Source organism: Gopherus evgoodei, chromosome 3 (assembly GCF_007399415.2).
Source record: "Gopherus evgoodei ecotype Sinaloan lineage chromosome 3, rGopEvg1_v1.p, whole genome shotgun sequence".
Taxonomy (NCBI): domain Eukaryota; kingdom Metazoa; phylum Chordata; order Testudines; family Testudinidae; genus Gopherus; species Gopherus evgoodei.
In genome coordinates this window covers 145873230-145894022 of record NC_044324.1, presented here as the reverse complement: position 1 = coordinate 145894022, position 20793 = coordinate 145873230, and the positions used below count along the sequence as shown (strand labels likewise).

General features: G+C 41.0%; 1 protein-coding gene across 1 annotated transcript in view; it reads left to right on the top strand.

Moving 5' to 3' along the window:
• LYST (lysosomal trafficking regulator) overlaps positions 1-20793 on the top strand; it is a 167555-nt gene that overhangs the window by 123865 nt on the left and 22897 nt on the right. Inside the window, 12 exon segments of the mRNA XM_030556944.1 lie at positions 1793-1981; positions 6033-6178; positions 6270-6287; positions 6290-6365; positions 7218-7279; positions 9661-9716; positions 10555-10707; positions 11099-11343; positions 14164-14230; positions 17375-17531; positions 17922-18062; positions 19916-20133. Coding sequence (XP_030412804.1) covers positions 1793-1981; positions 6033-6178; positions 6270-6287; positions 6290-6365; positions 7218-7279; positions 9661-9716; positions 10555-10707; positions 11099-11343; positions 14164-14230; positions 17375-17531; positions 17922-18062; positions 19916-20133 — 1528 coding nt within the window.

The following is a 20793-nucleotide window of genomic DNA, read 5'->3' as shown; positions in this document are numbered from 1 at the left end:
ATTTAAAGGGCTCAGGGCTCCCCATGGCTGCAGGCAGCCCAGAGCCCTTTGATTCCTGGCTGCGGCTCCAGCGGATGGGCTGGGGCTGGGATTTAAAGGGCTAGGGCTGCCCTCAGCGGCAGGAGCTCTGAGCCCTTTAAATCCCTGCCCCAGCCCCTCAAAGCTGTGGGTTCCCCCAGCTGCCGGAGCCCCGGGCCCTTTAATTTGCCCCTGACAGCTCCCAGCCACCTCTTCAGCTGGGAGCCCCTGGTTGATTTAAATAAAGTATCACCTCCGCACCCCCAACCTTCCTTTTGGCCCACAGCTGTTTTGGTGGGGCGGCGCTGGGGCAGGAGAGTTTGTTTCTGCGGGGCCGGGAGGTTCTAGGGAGGTGGGGTGAGTGTTTCTGCGGGTCATGGGGGTTTTGGCTCTCAGTTGTTTTCTTTGGAGTAATGTGGCCCTCGCCGCTTTACGAGTTGTGCAGGCCTGGCCTAAGGTTACCATCCCTGTGGTATATAGGTGCCATTATATACATTTATAAGTACGTCAGTTTCCCCCAAGGATGTTGCGACTCAGTGGTCCCTCTGACCTTATATTGTTACCCACTGGGAGTGAAGGGTTATCTTTATCTTCCCAATTCTGGGTTGCTCTGTGGAGCCAAAGCAGCCCTAGTATAATTTAGATAACTTAGACAGCCCTGTTAAAAAGGCTATGGCAACCTGTCCCTGCCTATAAGCAGCTGCAATGTCCATAATGCCCACAACAGTACATGCTGTGGCTTTGCTGCAGCCAGGTACCTGGCACGCCCCTTACACCAGGACTTGCAAGATGGTCCAGTTTCCTGCACTGGGGGAATTCTCCCCTGGCCAGATCCAAGCATTTTAGGGCCCATTTTGTCACATTCTCTGTTTTCTTTGCACAGCATAAAGAAGCCAGAGCAGAAAATAAGATTTTTGCCACTCATGTTGACTTTGAGAGACTTAAACTATCACTCAAGTTCATTGCTTTTAAGAAGATTAATATAAACATCATCATATAATTTAGTTAATGTACATTCCACAAGAATTGTTTTTGCTTATTGCTGGTTGAGTTTTGTTGGGAATATTTAGTTGCTAAGAAATCAGATGTGTACACGACTTATATTTATGCCCTTCAGAATGCAAATTATATATCAAACTGTCAGTGAGCCTACCACATCAAGGACTCTGGACAGTAACTAGCTAACTGATTAAACTGTTAAATGGGCTTCAATTGCAGCAACGGAGGTTAAGGTTGGACATTAGAAAAAACTTCCTAGCTGTCAGGATGGTAAAGTACTGGAATAAATTGCCTAGGGAGGTTGTGGAATCTCCATCATTGAAGATTTTTAAGAGCAGATTAGACAAACACCTGTTAGGGATGGCCTGGATGATATTTAGTACTGCCATGAGTGCAGGGGGACTGGACTAGATGATCTCTTGAGGTCCCTTGCCATCCTGCGCTTCTAAGGCAGTGGTTCTCAAACTGTGGGTCAGGACCTGTTTTAATAGGGTTGCCAGGGCTGACATTAGACTTGCTGGGGCCAAACCTGAAGCCTTTGGCTTTGCCCTCCACACCAGAGAGGGCGGGGCTTGGGTATGCTCAGGCTTGGTTTCCCCCTCCTGCTGCCTCCTCCCCCCCCACCCCCTGCTGGGGTCATGTAGTAATTTTTGTTGTCAGAAGGGGGTCGTGGTGCAATGAAGTTTGAGAACCCTTGTTCTAAGGTATTCAGTACGCTGTCTTCACTCAGTACCAAGTATAAAATGCCTAATGAATACTCTGCTTTTTTTCTCAGTCTCTCTCAGCGTCTGGATGCAAAGTCAAAAGATATTTCCAAAATAGCTGCAGACATTACCCAGGCGGTCTCTTTGTCGCAAGGAATGGAAAGAAAGAAGGTGATTCAGCACATTAGAGGAATGTATAAAACAGATTTAAGTGCCAGCAGGCATTGGCAGGAACTTGTTCAGCAACTTACACATGATAGGTAAGTGGTGGCCATTTTAGATCTGTATTACTGGACTGAAATGTGGCCATTCTGTACACTTGTGATTTTAATGTTATAAACAATTGAAGTGTATATGCTATCTTAAAACAAAATTAGGTTAATGTGACTTCTACCTGCTAATGCTGCAGCTTCTAAGCTCTTGTGAAATCCTAAATATTAGGACTGTCAAGCGACTAAAAAAATTAATTGTGATTAATCACACTGTTAAACAATAATAGAATACTATTTATATAAATTTTTGGATGTTTTCCACGTTTTCAAATATATTGATTTCAATTACAACACAGGATACAAAGTGTACAGTGCTAAATTTATATTTTTTATTATAAATAGTTACACTGTAAAAATCAGAGTATTTTTCAGTTCACTTAATACAAATTCTTTAGTGCAATCTCTAATGAAAGTTGAACTTACAAATGTAGAATTATGTACAAAAAAAACTGCACTCAAAAATAAAACATAAAACTTTAGTGCCTACAAGCCCACTCAGTCCTACTTGTTGTTCAGCCAATCGCTCAGAGAACCAAGTTTGTTTACATTTGCAGGAGATAATGCTCCCCCCTTGTTTACGTTGTTACTTGAAAGTAAAAATTGCCATTCGCATGGCACTGTGGTAGCTAGCACGTCTGGCACGTAACTATCTTGCAACGCTGAAGATACGTGTGTCCCTTCATGCTTCAACCACCATTCCCGAGAATGTGTGTCCATGCTGATGGTGGGTTCTGCTCGATAAAAATCCAAAGGAATGCACACCAACGCATGTTCATTTTCTTCATCCGAGTCAGATGCCACCAGCAGAAGTTGATTTTCTTTTATGGAGGTTCAGGTTCTCATAGACTCATAGGTCAGAAGGGACCAATATGATCATCTAGTCTGACCTCCTGCACAAGGCAGGCCACAGAACCCTACCCATCCACTTTTTTTATACAACCCCAATCCAGGACTGACTTATTGAAATCCTCAAAACTGGTTTGAAGACCTCAAACTGCAGAGAATCCACCAGCAAGCGACCCATGCCCCACGCTGCAGAGGAAAGTGAAAAACCTCCAGGGCCCCTGCCAATCCGCCCTGGAGGAAAATTCCTTCCCGACCCCAAATATGGCGATCAGCTAAACCCTGAGCATGTGGGCAAGACTCACCAGCCAGCACCCAAGAAGGAATTCTCTGCAGTAACTCAGTTTCCATCCCATCCAACATCCCCCTGCAGACCATTGAGCAGACTTATCTGGTGATAATCCAAGATCAATTGCCCAAATTAAACTATCCTATCATAACATCCCCTCCATATACTTATCCAGCTTAGTCTTGAAGCCAGATAAGTCTTTTGCCCCCACTACTTCCCTCGGAAGGCTGTTCCAAAACTTCACTCCCCTAATGGTTAGAACCTTCGTCTAATTTCAAGTCTAAACTTCGTAATATCCAGTTTGTACCCATTCGTCCTCGTGCCTACATTAGAACTAAACTTAAATAATTCCTCTCCCTCCCTAATGTTAACCCCCCTGATATATTTATATAGAGCAAGCATATCCCCACGCAGCCTTCTTTTGGCCAGGCTAAACAAGCCAAGCTCTTTGAGTCTCCTTTCATAAGGCAGGTTTTCCATTCCTCGGATCATCCTAGTAGCCCGTCTCTGGACCTGTTCCAGTTCTGTAGTTTCTGCATCAGTGTTGCTCTTTTAGAACTTCTGAAAGCATGTTCCAGACCCCGTTCCAATCAGATTTTGAAAGCCACTTCAGATTCTTAAATCTTGGTTGAGTGCTGTAGCTATCTTAGAAATCTCACGTTGGTACATTTTTTGCTATTGTCACATCTGTTGTGAAAGTGTTCTTATAACAAACAACATGTGCTGGGTCATCATCTGAGACTGCTATAACATGAAATATATGACAGAATGTGAGTAAAACCATGGAGCAGGAGACCTACAATTCTCTACCAAGGAGTTCAGTCACAAATTTATTTAACGCATTATTTGTTAATGAGCATTGGCATGGAAGCATGTCCTCTGGGAATGGTGGCCAAAGAATGAGGGAATATGCATGTTTAGCATATCTGGCACGTAAATACCTTGCAGTGCTGGCTACAAAGTTCCATGCAAACACCTGTTTCTCACTTTCAGGTGACATTGTAAATAAGAAGCCGGCAGCATTATCTCCTGTAAATGTAAACAAACTTGTTTCTCTTAGTGATAGGCTGAACAAGAAGTAGGACTGAATGGACTTGCAGGTTCTAAAGTTTTATGTTTTGTTTTTGAGTGCAGTTATGTAACAAAATCTACATTTGTAAATTGCACTTTCATGATAAAGAGATTGTACTATGGTACTTGTCTGAGGTGAATTGAAAAATACTATTTCTTTTGTCTGCCATTTTTGCAGTGCAATATTGTTGAATATCTGTGTTGAAATCGATGTACTGTATATACTCTATCATAAGCCGGTTCTTTTATAAGCCAACCCCCCCGCAGATGGATAAGTAAAAATGGACATTTTTTATAACCCATTCATAAGCCGATCTTTTAATTCAGGGGTCAGCAACCTTTGGCTCCTGGGCCATCAGGATAAGCCACTGGCAGGCCGAGATGGTTTGTTTACCTCGAGCGTCCGCAGGCGTGGAGGTCAACCTAAGTAAACTAAGTGTTCTGGCGCGCCAGCTGCTTACCCTGATGGGCCTGGACAGCAACTAGTGGGGAAACTTTTTTGGGGGGGGGCGAAGCTGGGAGTCAGGGGAGTAACCCCGGTGACCACCCCCCACATGACCCCATCCTAGCCTGGGACCCCCCCACACACTCTCCCCATCCCATCCCTTCCCACCTTATCTGGGGAGGGCCAGGGAGGATCTCTCTGACCTGACTGGAGCTGCTCTGGCAAGCTGGGCAGCACGGCTGCAGCATGTTCCAGCGGGCTGGGCTGGGCGGCATGGCCACAGTGTGCTCTGGCAGGCTGAGCAGCATGGCCACAGTCTGTTCTAGGGGGTGGGGCCGAGCGGCACGGCTGCAGCCCTGCCAGCCCCGGGAAGCTGCAGCTTGCTTTGGAGGCTGGGGAGAGCAGTGTGGCCAGAAGTGGAGAGAGACTGGCCCTGCCTCTTCCCTTCTGTCTCTGCTGGCTGTGCTGCCTCTGCTGTGTCCCACCTCTCCCTCTCTATACCAGTTCATAAGCTAACCCCTTTCTCTGGTGCTTCTCTTTTTTTTCCAAAAAAAAATTCAGCTTATGAATGAGTATATACGGTATTTGAAAAAGTAGAGAAAAATCCAAATATTTGATAAATTTCAATTGGTATTCTATTGTTTAACAGTGCGATTAAAACTGTGATTAATCATGATTAATCCAATGACATTTTTAGATCTTTAAATATTTATAGATTGGTTCTTTGTCAAGTATAATCCGTGTACCTAATGGGCGAAGGACAATGAACAACATAAAATTATACTACATTGGAAAGGTACAGTAGTAAAAGTGGAGGGCTAATACAAAGATCTGGTTTGAGTGTTTTGCATAAACTGTATCTTCCAGCCACTATTGTTGCAAATGCATTAAGCCAATTCAAGAAATCTTGACTGGCAACAAAAGTGCTGTATCTTGTTACTGCAGAAACAAAAGCATAAAAGACCTTTTCAAAAAGGAAAGGGTCCAAACAACGTGCAGTTTCAAACTTAAGAGTTCCATTATGATGGTACTTTTATTTTTGGACAAGCTGTATTAGGTTGGAGTGTAGCAATTTAATTTACTAAGCACCACATTATGCATCAGTACTGTTACTTATTCCCTTGATAACTTTAAAGCAGTTTGCTGACCAATCCAGCAGTACTTACTCATGAATAGTTCTATTAAAATCCATGGAACAGCCCATGAGACTAAGGGACTGCAGGATCCAGTCCTCTATTTTATAGCAACATGAGTTGACAATGTTTCACTGTGAAATTCATGCCTGTTTGTAATGGTTATGTATTTACCAATTTTTTAAAAAATTAATTAGAATAAATGAGAGAGAGATGTTGTCATGTTGTTCTAAAATGCTAAAATGCTTTCATTTTCAGAACACTCTGGTATGATCCTGTCTACTACCCAACATCTTGGCAACTAGATCCAACAGAAGGCCCAAACCGAGAGAGGCGCCGTTTGCGGAGGTGCTATTTAACTATACCAAATAAGTACCTGCTCCGAGATAGGCAGAAACAGGAAGGTAATGACACCTTTAAGATAACTAAACTTTCACAAAGCTAGAGCGTTTAATATTTTAATCAATTTTTATTTTACTCTTTTTTTTTCAATAGAAGTGATCAAACCCCCTTTGTCTACCTATTTGAAGACAAAACGCATTCCTCTCACTCTTCCACTGTAAAAGACAAAGCAGCAAGTGAGAATATAAGGTAAACTTTAAATTAGGAAAAATAATCTTACTCAAAGGAAACTTCTGTTTTTTTGTCTTTGTTCATGAGGGGTGACTATGAAATGAACAATAGGGATAAGATCATACAATGTTTTCCAACAAGGAAATATTCTTATTTAAGAAGACTTTCTTCACTTGCTTGTCATAGATTAAAAACAGCAAATATAGTAGAGTGGGTAATTTGAGAGATGGTAGTGGGTTTACAGAGCTTTTCACGTCTAGGTTGCGGATTTTAAAGCCTAACAACCAGAGACATTACCATCTGGGTGATATTGGGCCCATGATCAATGCCTTTGTTGTGGTTCATTTTCCAAATATCAGCATTGCAATTGTAATTTATTGGTGCTTTCAGCAGAAGCCCAGCAGTGTGGATGTGGAGATTGAATTATATTCTCATCCCTTCATTGACTAGCTGAGTAAATCTGCACTTTCGCTGCCTATACTATATGTATTCAATGATAACTAGGTTTTAACTTTGCAGTGCTGGAAATCCAGCACCCTTTCACAAGCACCAAATTAGCTTAACATCAAAAAAAGATGCGGCATGCGGAAAGCAACAAATCCTAAATTTGTACAAGTGAATATATATAAAAAATTTGAGCTTGGTATTTCTCTCATAGTTTGAACATTATCACTGTTTTATTTAGCTGCTCATGATTCTTAAAGAGCTGAGAACTAGTTTTACACATTCCTTTGGGATTTGAACACTTGGGGTCACAGAAAAAAAGCAAGAGTCTACTTGGTTATAGTGTGTAGTATTTGAGGGCTGTTAATTTTAGATATCTACTGAATTTTTATGACAAAGTAAATGTTTCTATTTGTATATATGCAGAGTGAATCGAAGATGCATCAATGTAGCACCTTCTAGAGAGACAGCTGGTGAATTGTTATTGGGTAAGTGTAACAGTTTCGATGACTAAATGTTAAAAATGTTCTTGTAAAAAGGTTTAAGAGCAGCTTTAATTCTTTCTCTTCTGTAATAGTTAGAGAAAACCTTATAATACAATCGTAGGACTGGAAGGGACTTCAAGAGGTCACCTAATCCAGTCCCCTGCACCCATGGCAGGGACTAAGTACTGTATTATGTAGTTAGATCTATTCTATTCATGTAAATGTCAGTTTGGTCTGGAGTTGTCTGGAGTGACTCAACTGTGAGTGCCTATCTCAGGGCAGACTATCAAAAAACAGAGCAGATACTCCAAAATGGTGGTATGGTCTATAATTAGATTTCACCAACACAGTAACAAATGCAAACTCCTGTATCACTGTAACAGTCTCTCACCATGGATTCACGGGCAGTCCTCTGAGACTTTCCAGTCTATTTTGCCATCCACGTAGACTGGATTTAGTGATAAATGGTCACTTACATAAAAAAAATCACATCATATTCAGGTTGCTCGCAGTCCCAAGAGACCAGTCACTTACCCAGATCAGCTGATACTCTAGATGTTACACCAAAGACAGCCTCTGCAGCCATCCTGTAATAAACTATTTAAAGGTTTATTAATTAGGAAAAACATAGTTATTTACAGGTTAAAGCAAGCAATGAATATACACAAATGAGTTGCATCTAAATCGTAAGAGTGACAGAGTTGTAGAGATCTGTCAATTCATTGTGTCTTTCTGGGTAGACTCAGGATCTCTGGCTTCAGTTTGGTTTCTCTAGCCCTGTGAGAGTTCAGCAAAGCGACTGAAAAAGAGTTGATGTGAACATTTGTTTTCATTTACCTCTTCCAGCATTCAAAGCCACAGACCTTCTGCACCTACTTCACCATGGGTGGATGGAACAATTAACAAAGCTGTTGTCTTATAATGGCCTCACTTAAATTTTGATGGTCCTCCTCAATGGGTGGGGTGGGGGAATGACAATTACTGTGTATGGGTTTGCAAGTTCAGAGCAAACATTTATGAAGTTATAAGACAAAATTTACATATTTTTCTTATAGCATGGAATGTCGACATTACAAGTGAGATTAATGCATGCAGCAATTTTACAAGCATTTCAGAGTCTAAACACTAAATACGTCTTGTAAGACTAATACCTATTCTGAGCGAAACTGAGGTACAGGTGAACTAGTCTAGTCTCCAGCTATGAGTCTGTCAGTTCTTAGCTAATGCCTGCAGTCTTGTCAAGAGCTGGCACCTGATCTGCCAGTGTCAGTTCACATATGGATTACATTTTCTAAAGGTAACACACAACTGATTTTTGTCCAGACATATGGTTCCTATGTATCTTGGTGTATCGAAAATGTTGCTTTACTTTCCACATATTGTACCTCTTATTGTACAGAGGATGACGAATAGTCATAGATTACCTCACATACAGAATATTTTATTTGTGTTGCTGCTTTGAGTTGCATGGCTATTGTGCACTTGATGGTTTTTCAGTCTTAGTTAATTTACATACCTACAGTCTATATGAATTTTATTAACACAGACATTCCAGGCTGAATTCATTATTGGCTTATGTGACTGTAACTGCATTTATTGTGGTAGTGGTTTGCAATATATCGGAAGACAGACTAGAGAATATGGTGGTCTCCTTCTAACCTTAACTCTGGCTACTGGAGTTCCATTTGCTTACCCAACTAGTCAGTATGGCCTTCCTTTCCTACAGTTCTCACAGTGTGTTCATTGGATTTATTATTGTTACTTTAAGTCATTAGATACTTGTGAAGGATAGTACTTAACTTCATTTCCACCAAGGGAGGCTGGGGCACATGACTTATGAGGAGAGGCTGAGGGAACTGGGGTTACTTAGTCTGCAACATTGAAGAGTGATGGGGGATTTGATAGCCGCCTTCAGCTACCTGAAGGGGGGGTTCCAAAGAGGATGGAGTTTGGCTGTTATCAGTGGTGGCAGATGATAGAACTAGAAGCAATGGTCTCAAGTTGCAGTGGGGGAGGTCTAGGTTGGATATTAGGAAACACTATTTCACTAAGAGGGTGGTGAAGCACTGGAATGGATTACCTAGGGAGGTGTGGAATCTCCAGCCTTAGAGGTTTTAAGGCCTAGCCTGACTAAGCCCTGGCTAGGATGATTTAGTTGGTGTTGATCCTGCTTTGAGGCAGGGGATTGGTCTAGATGACCTCCTGAGGTCTCTTCCAACCCTAATATTCTATGATTCTGTGATTCTTAAGTGCTGTGCTTTTTGCTTACTATTATGAACAGCATCGTTAGTGCTTTAAACATCCATGTATAATCATTTTATAGATGTTAAAAGTAAAGACAAATTAGTAACAGTCGCCTTTTGTATAAATATTCCTCTCTGCAGGCAAATATGGAATGTATTTCGTTGAAGACAATGCTTCTGACACAATAGAAAGTTCTGTGAGTATGAGCTGAAGTTTTTCACAGATCACACATTTTTCTAAATTCTCTAAACTAGAACCGAGAATAACTTTGGTGCTTTATCATTTAAAATCACCATAATATTAATTTTAATTTGTATTTTAAGATATCTGAAAGTTTTGAATTCATAGACTGTTCTCTGTGTGTGATTATTTGAGAATTTTAAAATGCTTATCTGCCAACATTTCCGCAATAACATACAAATGCCCTGAGTAAGGCTGATAACTTCCATTATAGAATAAAGAGACTATATAATTCCCAATTCTACCAGTCTTTTTGTTTGTGTGTGTGTGTGTGTGTGTGTGTGTGTGTGTGTGTGTGTGTGTGTGTGTGTGTGTGTGTGTAAATAAATATCAGATTTTGTTTATATATTACGGTAGTGCCTAGGAGCCTTAGTCATAGACCACAACCCCAGAATTAGAGATCAGAATATGCTTATCTATTGAAAGGTGAAACTTGTGTTTAAAAAAAAAAAAAAAGCTTTGTTTTTATTACCCTTCAGTGACATTTGATTGCGCTAATTTTTATGATCCCTAACAGTGTCTTGTATTGACATAGGGGTGAAACAGATTAAAAACAAAAGATCTATTAAATAGTTTTCATTATAGAAAGTGTTTGGTAAACAACTTAATTTAAGCTGCGTTTCTCCACTAGACAAAGAATTAAGATTTTCAAAAGTACAGCCCAAAGTTTAAAGTAAATTACTACCCATAGAGCATTAGTTTACAGTATGCAGTATAAATAAATGCAAATAGGGCTAATTTTAAAGGCTACTGAGCAAAACATTTTCTCTATCAATCTACTGTATGTTCTTCAGAGTTTTCACGGAGAAACTGAACCAGCATCATTTTCTTGGACATATGAAGAAATCAAGGAAGTTCATAAGAGATGGTGGCAATTAAGAGACAATGCTGTGGAAATATTTTTAACAAATGGCAGAACTTTACTCTTAGCTTTTGACAACACAAAGGTAACAGTGTGGTATTAATGTATGGTAATATATAATATGTATATAAAGATATTTTTTGTAATTTTTTCAGTACATAATGTGTCTTTTCATGGAATACATTAAGATAAACTATGGCTAAGCTTATTTGAATTCTTAGATATTTCTGGAAGCTGATATGAGTTAAGGGCTCAGCCAGGCTTTTTGATAGACATGATATGTATCACAGGTATGTTTTAAAAATATAGGACTAAACCAATTCAATATCTTAATGATGTGACTTCTTATCACATTGTTCTGATCTTCTCAGACCTTAGAACCTTGTAAATGAGAGAATCTTGCATACTGTAGGAGGACACTTAGTTGATGACAGTTTAAATGTGTTGCTTGATTAAAACTACAATAATCTTTTTAGGTCCGTGATGATGTGTACCACAACATCTTAATGAACAACCTGCCTAATCTTTTGGAGTATGGGAACATTACTGCTTTGACCCACCTGTGGTACACAGGACAGATTACCAACTTTGAATACCTGACTCATTTAAACAAACATGCTGGCCGTTCCTTCAATGATCTCATGCAGTATCCAGTATTTCCCTTTATACTTTCTGACTACACCAGCGAAACACTGGACCTAAATGATCCATCTGTTTATAGGTAACATGAAATCTTTGAAATTACTCCTTTCCAAATAGCATATTAAACTGGTTATTTCAGTAAAACTCACTTATGATCACCCTGATAAACCAAGACTTAATTAGGAAGATTGCTAGGAAACACATCTGGTCTAATGGTGTTTGAATGACCTTTAACAATTGGTAGGTGGCTTATCTAGTCAATTTGAATAGCATACCTGTTACCAACATTTTTATATTCACAGTAGTTGGCAGGTCTCACTCAGTACTTGCTGTCTTGCACTTCCAGATATACATTCCTTTGTCTTAAAAAACAAACAAAAAAACAGCCTATAACCAAAGATCTCCTGATAATTTAGCAAAACATAACCAAAACCGGAATTATGCTATATGAGCAACTTGCCAGTTACCAAAGGTAAATCTGTATCAGCTAGTTGTAAATAGACTAAAGGGTGTCCACACAAACACAATCTGAACTGCATAGATTTTTTTTAATGGATTTTAGTGAAGTTGGTGCAGCTCTTGTGTGTAGTGTGAGAGGCAGGTTAGGCAGCTGCAAGAGGAGTAGTCCTGTTGGGTTCTGGGAAGTGGGCGGTCACAAGCCCACCCATAGCTAAAGGCTCCTCCCAAGCCTAAGGGCAGGAACTATTGAGCTTGGGACTCTACTGGGGACAATGGAACAGTAAACAAGGACAAGTGTGAATGTCAAAGGGTCAGAATCAGGGAACCTGAAGAGAACACTGACTAGAGCACCCCAGACAGTGCCCACTGCTCCTCAGATGTCAAGGGAGCCAGCGGAACTCTGCCCGGATATGTGAATGGAGAGAGGAACAGAAATAGGCACTGCAGTTGCAGAGCACTCCCTCAGCTAGCATCCTCTTCCTGGTGTTACAGATGGCCACTTTGGCCATTGCTAGGAGGAGGTTGATGAGCAGGGGCCACGAATGGGGTGTGCATAAATTAGAAGCTGGGAGCAGAATAGGGTGACCAAATGTCCTGACCAGAGTATGGTCGGGACGCCATTTGTTCTGATATTTTATTTCCTGGTCTTCGGCAGCAATTTGATGGAGAGTCCTTCAATCGCGGATGGTCTTTGGCAGTATGTCAGTGGCGGGTGCTTCTGTCTTTGGCGGCAAGGTGTATTAACCTCCACCGAAGACCATTCGTGACTGAAGGGCTCTTCGCTGAATTGCTGCCGAACTCCTGCACGGTTGAGTATTTAAAAAACAAAATAAACACAAAAACATGCCCTTCCTCCCCCCTCTAACCCCCCCCACAGTGGTCCTGATATTTTCCCCTTAACATCTGGTCACCCTAGAGCAGAATTGCAGCCAGAACCACAAAAGTACGTCCAGGAGGAGCTGGAAAAGGGGCTGCAACCTGGCGCACCCAAGATAGGCCAGGGTCTTCCTCATGTCACAAAGGGGACAGACATCTGTGATGAGGGTGAACCGCGACAGTGCCTGTGCTCACAGCTCCATGAAGGAGCTGTCAACTAATATCCCCAGTGGGCTGTGGGGCCAAGGCAGAATGCAGACTGGCCCACCGGGGTTCGTCACCCTGAACAGGTGGCAATAGATCCTGCCACTTAGTATTGAGGAAGAGGAGTGATCCTGTTGGTATGTTAGCCTTAGAATGAGAGAGGTCATTTTTTCCTATAAACCTGAGAAAGAGTTACCTCAGGTCAGTTAGGGATACCTGAGCCCAATTAAGGGCTTCCTTACACCTTTTTAAAAATGCCTCCCTAATGAGAGATGGGGAGGAGAGACAAGCTGCTGTAGGACTAGTGGCTACAGTGAGATAGGCTTCTCCAGGGTGAGAAGCTGCTCTCCTCCTTACAGGGAAAACAACCAAAGCTGAGTGCCTCTGGGGCCAACAACAGGACAGCACCCCACCCCAGCACCCCCCACAGCAAGGGGCCAGGGAAAGGTACCCCCCCTTTGTGTTTGTAAATAGGTTTTCTTTTGTTAGCTAGAGGAACCCTCCTTGGTAGGGTTCCCAACTCTGACTGAAGCTATTCCGGGAGATTCTTTTCTTCCCCCAACATGACATCATGTCATTTTCTTAAAATATCCTATTAAAATCTCCTGGATTGCTTTCAGTAGTCACTGGGAGATTGATGCCAATTTCAGAAATTCTGGGCCAATCCTGGAGTGTTGGCAACAGGGCCAGCTCCAAGCACCAGCTCAGCAAGTAGGTGCTTGGGGTGGCCAAGGGGAAGAGGCAGCAGGTTGGGCTCTTCAGCAGCAATTCAGCTGCGGGTCCCTCTTGGAGGGAAGGACCTGCCACCTTGGGGGGCAAAAGCCCTGGAGCTGGCCCTGGTTGGCAACCCTATTTCTTGGGCCTGAACTGAGGCCTACCTTGAAAATACTGATAAGAAAATACAGAGTGGGAAGACGCACACTGGCCAGAGTGGGCCTGATTTGTGGGGGAAGTACTAATTCTAGCGACAGAGGAGGTGCTTTGCCACAGTAGACAAAGCATTACTCTTAAAGGGATTCCACAAATCGGGACTGAAGCATGTTGGTGGGTGCAGAATGGGGAGTATGCTGCCTGTTGCCTATACTATAGCTGTTCTGTGGACAAATTACTTTAATTCCTCTAGCACTAACGTCAAATGGCCAATTTTAAATTAAGAATATGTATTTTTATAGTCCTTTTATTTTCCTAAACTCATATGTAGAGCTTTGTTCTCAGGATTTTTCTGTGTATTTGTCCTTATATATTTAACTCTTCTTAATCTAATTTAGCTAAAAAGATCAGTCTTTGTGTGTTAATCTACATTTAACTGCATTTTCTAATTTCATATGAAAATAAGATGTCAACATTTCTCCTATTACAGAAATCTAGCCAAACCCATAGCTGTACAGTCTAAAGAGAAGGAAGATCGATATGTGGATACTTACAAGGTATCTGAAACTCTCATTTTCTATAATGTGTTTTATTCTGTTATCTAAAACCAAAACAATGTGATGTATGTTGGGGTTTAAATTCATGACCAACCAGATAAATACATATGAAGTTAACCAAAGAAGCTGAAGAAATATATCTCTCTAAATTGCCTTGCATTTTGTGGTCTAAAAAATTATATTGTACGTCTGGGTTTTTTCTAGTATGCAACACAACAGTTATGTTTGCCTTCAAACATCAAGGGTCATTTAAAGATTTTGTGCAGTTAGTTTAATTGATAAAAGTATTTCCTCAGCTCCTGACATCAATCTAGGGGGGAAGGATAGCTCAGTGGTTTTAGCACTGGCCTGCTAAACCCAGGGTTGTGAGTTCAGTCCTTGAGGGGCCCACTTAGGGATCTGGGCCAAAATCAGTACTTGGTCCTGCTAGTGAAAGCAGGGGACTGGACTCAATGACCTTTCAGGATCCCTTCCAGTTCTATGAGATAGCTAATCTAGTTTGAAAATAGATCTGATCGTATAGGGTAGAATTAGTATTCCATTAGTGCTGCCTGCTGTTGCTACCAAGTGTTTGTTTATGATGACTGACTGGTTTTCTCTCTCCCCCTTCCCCCGGCGTGCCACCTGGAACTGAGCCCTCTGACCCACCAGCCTGGGCTCCCTCTCACACTGTGGTACTGTGACAAGCTGCAAAGTCCTCCAGCCTGCACTTTCACCAGTATTCACATAGATAGGGTCATACCCACCTGCAGTTACACACAGGCTCTCTAACCACCAGCTTCCCAGCCTAAGACCCCAGAGCAGTACTGTCCTGCCTTGGTCAAATCTGGCCAGTGTATGGGTTTAATACCCAGTCTGCCTCTCCCTCAGTGTGAAGAGAACAATGTACACTTGTGGTAAACAAGCAGAGAGTTTCCACAAGCACTCCAGTCAAAGCTCACTGGTTTGGATTAAAACATAAAATAAACTTATTAACTACAAAAGAGAGATTTTTAAGTGATAGCAAACAGATCAAAGCAGATTATGTAGTAAATAAAAAAAAACCCACAAACTTAAGTCTAAGATACTAGAAAGATAGGATATGAACTAGCAAATTCTCATCCTGGCTGATAATACAGGCGGGCTGCAGATTCTTATGGGACAAGCTGCACTTGCTTTACAGCTTGGAATCGCCAGGTCTGTCTTACACAGGCTAGAAATCCATCTAGCCTTGGTCCAGCACACCTTCCAGTTTAGTCTTTGTTCCTCAGGTGTTTCCAGGTGTCTTCCTTTGTGTGGAGTGAAGAACAACAGATGATGCCACTCCCTGCCTTATATAGCTTTAGCATATGACGAGAGCCCTTTGTTTCAAAACTTGGTTCCAGACTGGTCTGTGGAAAAATACTGACATTCCAAGATGGAGTCTAGAATCATGTGGCTTGGTCGCATGTCCTTGTAGAGTCATAGCAGCCATTACTTACAGGCTGTCTGGAGCATTCTCAGGAAGGCTTACCGGGTTGGGGGTGTGGGTGGAGGGGAGGGGTGAGATAAGCATCTCCTAAGGCCTGTTGTTTTCCCTAATGGCTCATTGCCCTGAATAGTCCCTTCCCAACCAGCTATCTAGACTGAAAGCATCTTGCCTAGTGGGTGTTACCCATGCGTAATTACATTTGAATTACAGATACATAGTGTTTATAACTTCAGATACAAAAATGATGCATGCGGACAAATAGGATAATCTTATTCAGCAAATCGTAACGTTTCCAATGACACCTCATATGACTTATCTTGCACAAAATGCATCATAATTATGCCATAACCATATTATAATACTATGATGAATATGAGGTGCAGTCATAGTGACCATGTCAACAAATGTATCTTGTTCCTGGCCTCCACCATTAAAGTCCATAGCGAATGACTTGATGGGGCTGGAAAGCATTTACACATGGGCCTTTCATTTAGATTTGCTTCAGGATCTGGAGTGTGCTTTGACAAAAGTCTGTGTATGAACTTGTTTTGATTTTAAGTTTAGTGTAAAAAACTCACATTGACACCACAGTGTTCCTGTACAGCAAGAACAGTATTTATAACTAAAGCAATATATTGTGAAAGTCAGGTGGTCTGCTGCTTAAAAGCTTAAGTGTGCATATGCACTGTCATTTGTGGTTGAATTGATGTCTTTAAAATGAAATTTTTTGATGGAAACCATCAATGTATGGCACTGTTTCCTCTTCATTCAATATTTATGTAAAATGATCTAGCAGATTGTCAGTACATTGCCATAGTGATGTCAATTCTTTATTACTAGATTGCTGTATGGACTCAAGTAGGTGAGTGATGGGTTTCTAGTATAGTGAACCTGACATCCATATTTTCAGTGGCAGTTCCAAACTGATTTAGGATAAAACTCACTTAGGCACCTACTGAGATTTTTCAAAGATATATGTATCTGCATCTCTGTCTAAATATCTTTGTAAATCTAGCCCCAAGTCCTCTTTTGAATATAAGATGTTGGCTCCTGAGTCACTTTGGCACATCTGAAAATGTCTTCAATCTGATTTTTCTGCAGCTTTTGCTACAAAAACTCATATTTACTATCCCTTTAAATTTGCCACCCCTAACGATGATAAGTTTTTGGATGAGAGTCAGGATTATGTCTCTTTCCTGCAAGTTATACCTTTTTGTAAAGGTCAAGTGGCACCTGGTCCACACTATAGAAGCTACCTATTTCTGAAAAAAGATTAAACCAATAGGTGCAGCTGAATTAGTGTTGAACAGAATTAACTGCAGAGGTAGAATAGGACAAACCATGGTTAGTACAATTTCCAAAAACCATGGTTAATGTTTTGAAAGGTGTAACCTGAAGCACTGGAAACAGTTATTGGAATGGTCTCTTCCAGAAAAATATTGTGTGGTAAAAATGAATAACTAATTACTTCAGACAGCAGCCATTTTTACAACTAGGGGGAGGGGGGGAACCACCAGGTGAGGCCCTTTCTTCTAAATGAGAGCTTAAATTCTTCAGACATTGTCTGGGATAGAAAGCACCAGTGAAGTGCTGGAAGGATGCATCTCTTAGTATAGTATCCTAGCAACATAGCTTTTAAGTAGCATGTTGGATAAGATATAACACCCATGCTTTACCTGTTCTTTCTCTTCTAGTATTTGGAAGAGGAGTACCGCAAAGGAGCTAGAGAGGATGACCCAATGCCTCCTGTGCAGCCTTATCACTATGGATCTCATTACTCCAACAGTGGAACTGTACTTCACTTTCTAGTTAGAATGCCTCCTTTCACTAAAATGTTCTTAGCTTATCAAGGTAAGATTAATTTTGTTAAAAATGATGAATGAAAAATGAAATGAAATTATTCAGTGTAGTAAATTTAGAAATCTGACCTACCTTGACAGTGGACCCTTTTTGTGGCTTTCATAAAGAGAACCTGTAGTACATGAACTCTTTGTGCAGCTCACAAAACTCTACATCTTCTAAAAATGTCTGTACATCTTCTATGATCTCTTAGAAAAAAATCTGCTCTCTATGGCTTTTAACTCTAGATCTCTCATGTAGCAATTGGGATCTAAATGTTCAGGCCTCAGCCGAGCAAAGTTGGTGAACTTGAACTTTTTGAGGTAACCAACCTGCAATTGTTGTTGTTTGTTTTTTTCTCTTATCAAGGTAATAAACTCAGTTTCATTTTTTTCTTTGCAGATCAAAGTTTTGACATCCCAGACAGAACCTTTCATTCTACCCACACAACTTGGCGCCTCTCCTCCTATGAATCTATGACTGACGTGAAGGAGCTTATCCCAGAATTTTTCTATCTTCCAGAGTTTTTAGTTAACAGAGAAGGTATACGAAATAGTGCCAAAATGATCTCTAAAAAGGCACAAGGATTGGGCCTCTGGGTTGAAACTGATAATTCCATGTTATGATCAGGTTTTTTTCCCCCCATGTTTTTAAATAGATTGTGAAGGGGAAACCTGGCAGGTCCAGATCTTGAATCTTTAGTCACAGAGGCTTAAGATGGACTCTACTGTTGCCACTTTTGTTAGTTCTGCAAGCCCAGACTTCATGCTCATGAGATGTACTGCCATAATCTTTCTTGATTTCAGGAAAACCATAAAAGTTAATCCAGACAAGGATGTTTGGTAAACGTAGAAATTTTAAAATCTGTTTCTTATAACTGAAAGAGCATCTGCTCCTTTCCATTGAGAGTATTGTGCTTCTAATAAATCCGTTTACTTTTTTCAGCTAGTTACATTTTAGGGTTTCCCCAGGAGGCTCTGACAATCTGTCAGTTGTTTTGAGAGAGTTTACTGTCCTCATGCTGTCCTCCAGGGACTTGTGACTAGATCCAATATGGTGCTGGGTGCCAACAATTCCCAATAAAGCCTTTGGGAGTTGAGGGCACACAGCATCTCACAGTAGTGTTCAGTATTTTGTAAGATTGAGCCTTTATTTGTGTTTCCTTGTTATAATTTAAGTTTAAGTAGTGGAGTTAGGTGGTAGTGACGGGTGAATGTGAAGGAGCGACTGACCATCGAGAATGGAATGGAAAGGATCAGTGATGGAGGATGGTGAAGGAAGTGTTTTTACTGAGTCAGTAGAAGACTTCAAGTAGAGAGATCAGACTTTCAGTGACTACAGCAAGAAGCAGTGTTAGTGCTGAGTATTGCCCATTCTGGACTTCAGGTAGGGCTGTTGTACAGTGGGGATATCAGATATTTTGAAAGGTTTGTGCTCCTCCCCTTGCCCACCCCCCGACAAAAAGTACCATCTGTTGAAGCTGCTAAGAGAATTGGAATGCTAGTAGTCCCAGTGGATATAGTGTACAGAGTGCATGTGAGACTAAGGTACATGGTTATTCAATTTATCACATGGCTTTCCACATGGATATTGCCAGTCCACTTACTGTATACAGTTCTATAATATAGTTAGATCATTTCTACACTGGGGTTCAGAAGCATGTTAACAATTTTTTCCAGCAAGAACAGTGTTTAAGCACGCTTCCCTGCAGAGATTCAGAAAAGGCCTATAGAGTCACAAGGCTTTTGAAATTGCTGCTCAGGGTGAAATGGGTGCAGATTTCTTTTTAAATATAGATCAACCAAAATTTTGGGGACTTTCTGGGTATCCTACAGAAAACACTTCTTTTATGAGGTTTTTGGAGAAGATTCCTGGAGGTAGTGGCACTGTGGGAGGCAGAAAGAAGCTGCTTATTTATTTATGTAGCTTAGTTACTTGCTGATTCAAATTACCTTGTTCATATCTGAATGTTTTTTAACACTGCTGGGTTCATTATACTATTGTAGGAATGAGCAAGTGTGAGGACACCTAGAACTCTTGCAAAGACCTCCCTTTTGTTGCTGTTGCTGTAATTGAAATCCTAAAATTGTGCTTTCTGCCATGTTGCCCCTCATGCTTGGGTGGAGCTCCTCATAAATTTCCCTTCTCCGTGATGCATATTAAAAAAAGAACTGTTAGGCTGCTGGTGTGCTGAGACCACTGCCTATCTGCTGATAAATATTGTCTCTGTTTTCTTGTACTACCCCATCTGTCTGTAGAGCTGGGACTGTCTTTTTTTTTGTGTTTGTACAGCACCTAGCACCATAGTCCTCATTCATGACTGGGGCTCCTAGGTGCTACAGTAATATAAATAGTAAATAATAAAACCATATAAACCCTCCTCTTTACATTTCTAGGTTTTGATTTTGGACTGCGTCAAAATGGTGAAAGAGTAAACCATGTGAATCTCCCCCCATGGGCTCGTAATGATCCCCGTCTCTTCATCCTGATTCATCGTCAGGCTTTAGAGTCTGACCATGTTTCCCAGACAATCTGTAACTGGATTGATTTAGTGTTTGGGTATAAACAAAAGGGCAAGGCTTCAGTTCAAGCTATCAATGTCTTCCATCCTGCTGTAAGTATCTTTTTGTCAAGTAATCTGTTGATAGTATACAATTATTTGATCTCTGAGATGGTTTGACCGATTGCTTGGAAAACATCCAGCTGTAGGCAAATTCCCTTGAAATAGCTAACTATCAAAGAACAGGGAAAGACTGAATATTTAAATGAAGAATTGGTAAAATCTCAGGTTTTGTGACATTTTAAACCATTTTTCTTGGGCTAGAGCTAGGCAGGGAATTGTCACACAATGTATATCTACTTACGCCTATGGGGCAATTAGTCGTCGTTTGCAATAATATCTAGAAATGCAGTATTTTTGTTTCCTCTTCCATCAAAAAGAAGCCTTTCACTTTGGCAGATTGTAACGAAGGCTGCAACAGAGATAAGTGAAGTGTCTGATTAGAGAGCACAACATTTGTACTATTCCCTCCTCCACAATCATAATTTGTGTTCCTTACTGTACTCACCTGCTACCCAATTAATGTCCCATGTAAGCTTAAACCCCCGCAGTGGCTTTGACTTTGGATCACAGAACTGGTTAAGCCTCTGGATTTACTCAGGACAGTGGTGAAAGGAGAACAAGATGACTCAGGACGTGTCAATTTCAAAAGAATTCCTAAATTGTACATTTTCAGGTCTCAAAATGCATTCCTTGAAAGGCTTACATTTTAGC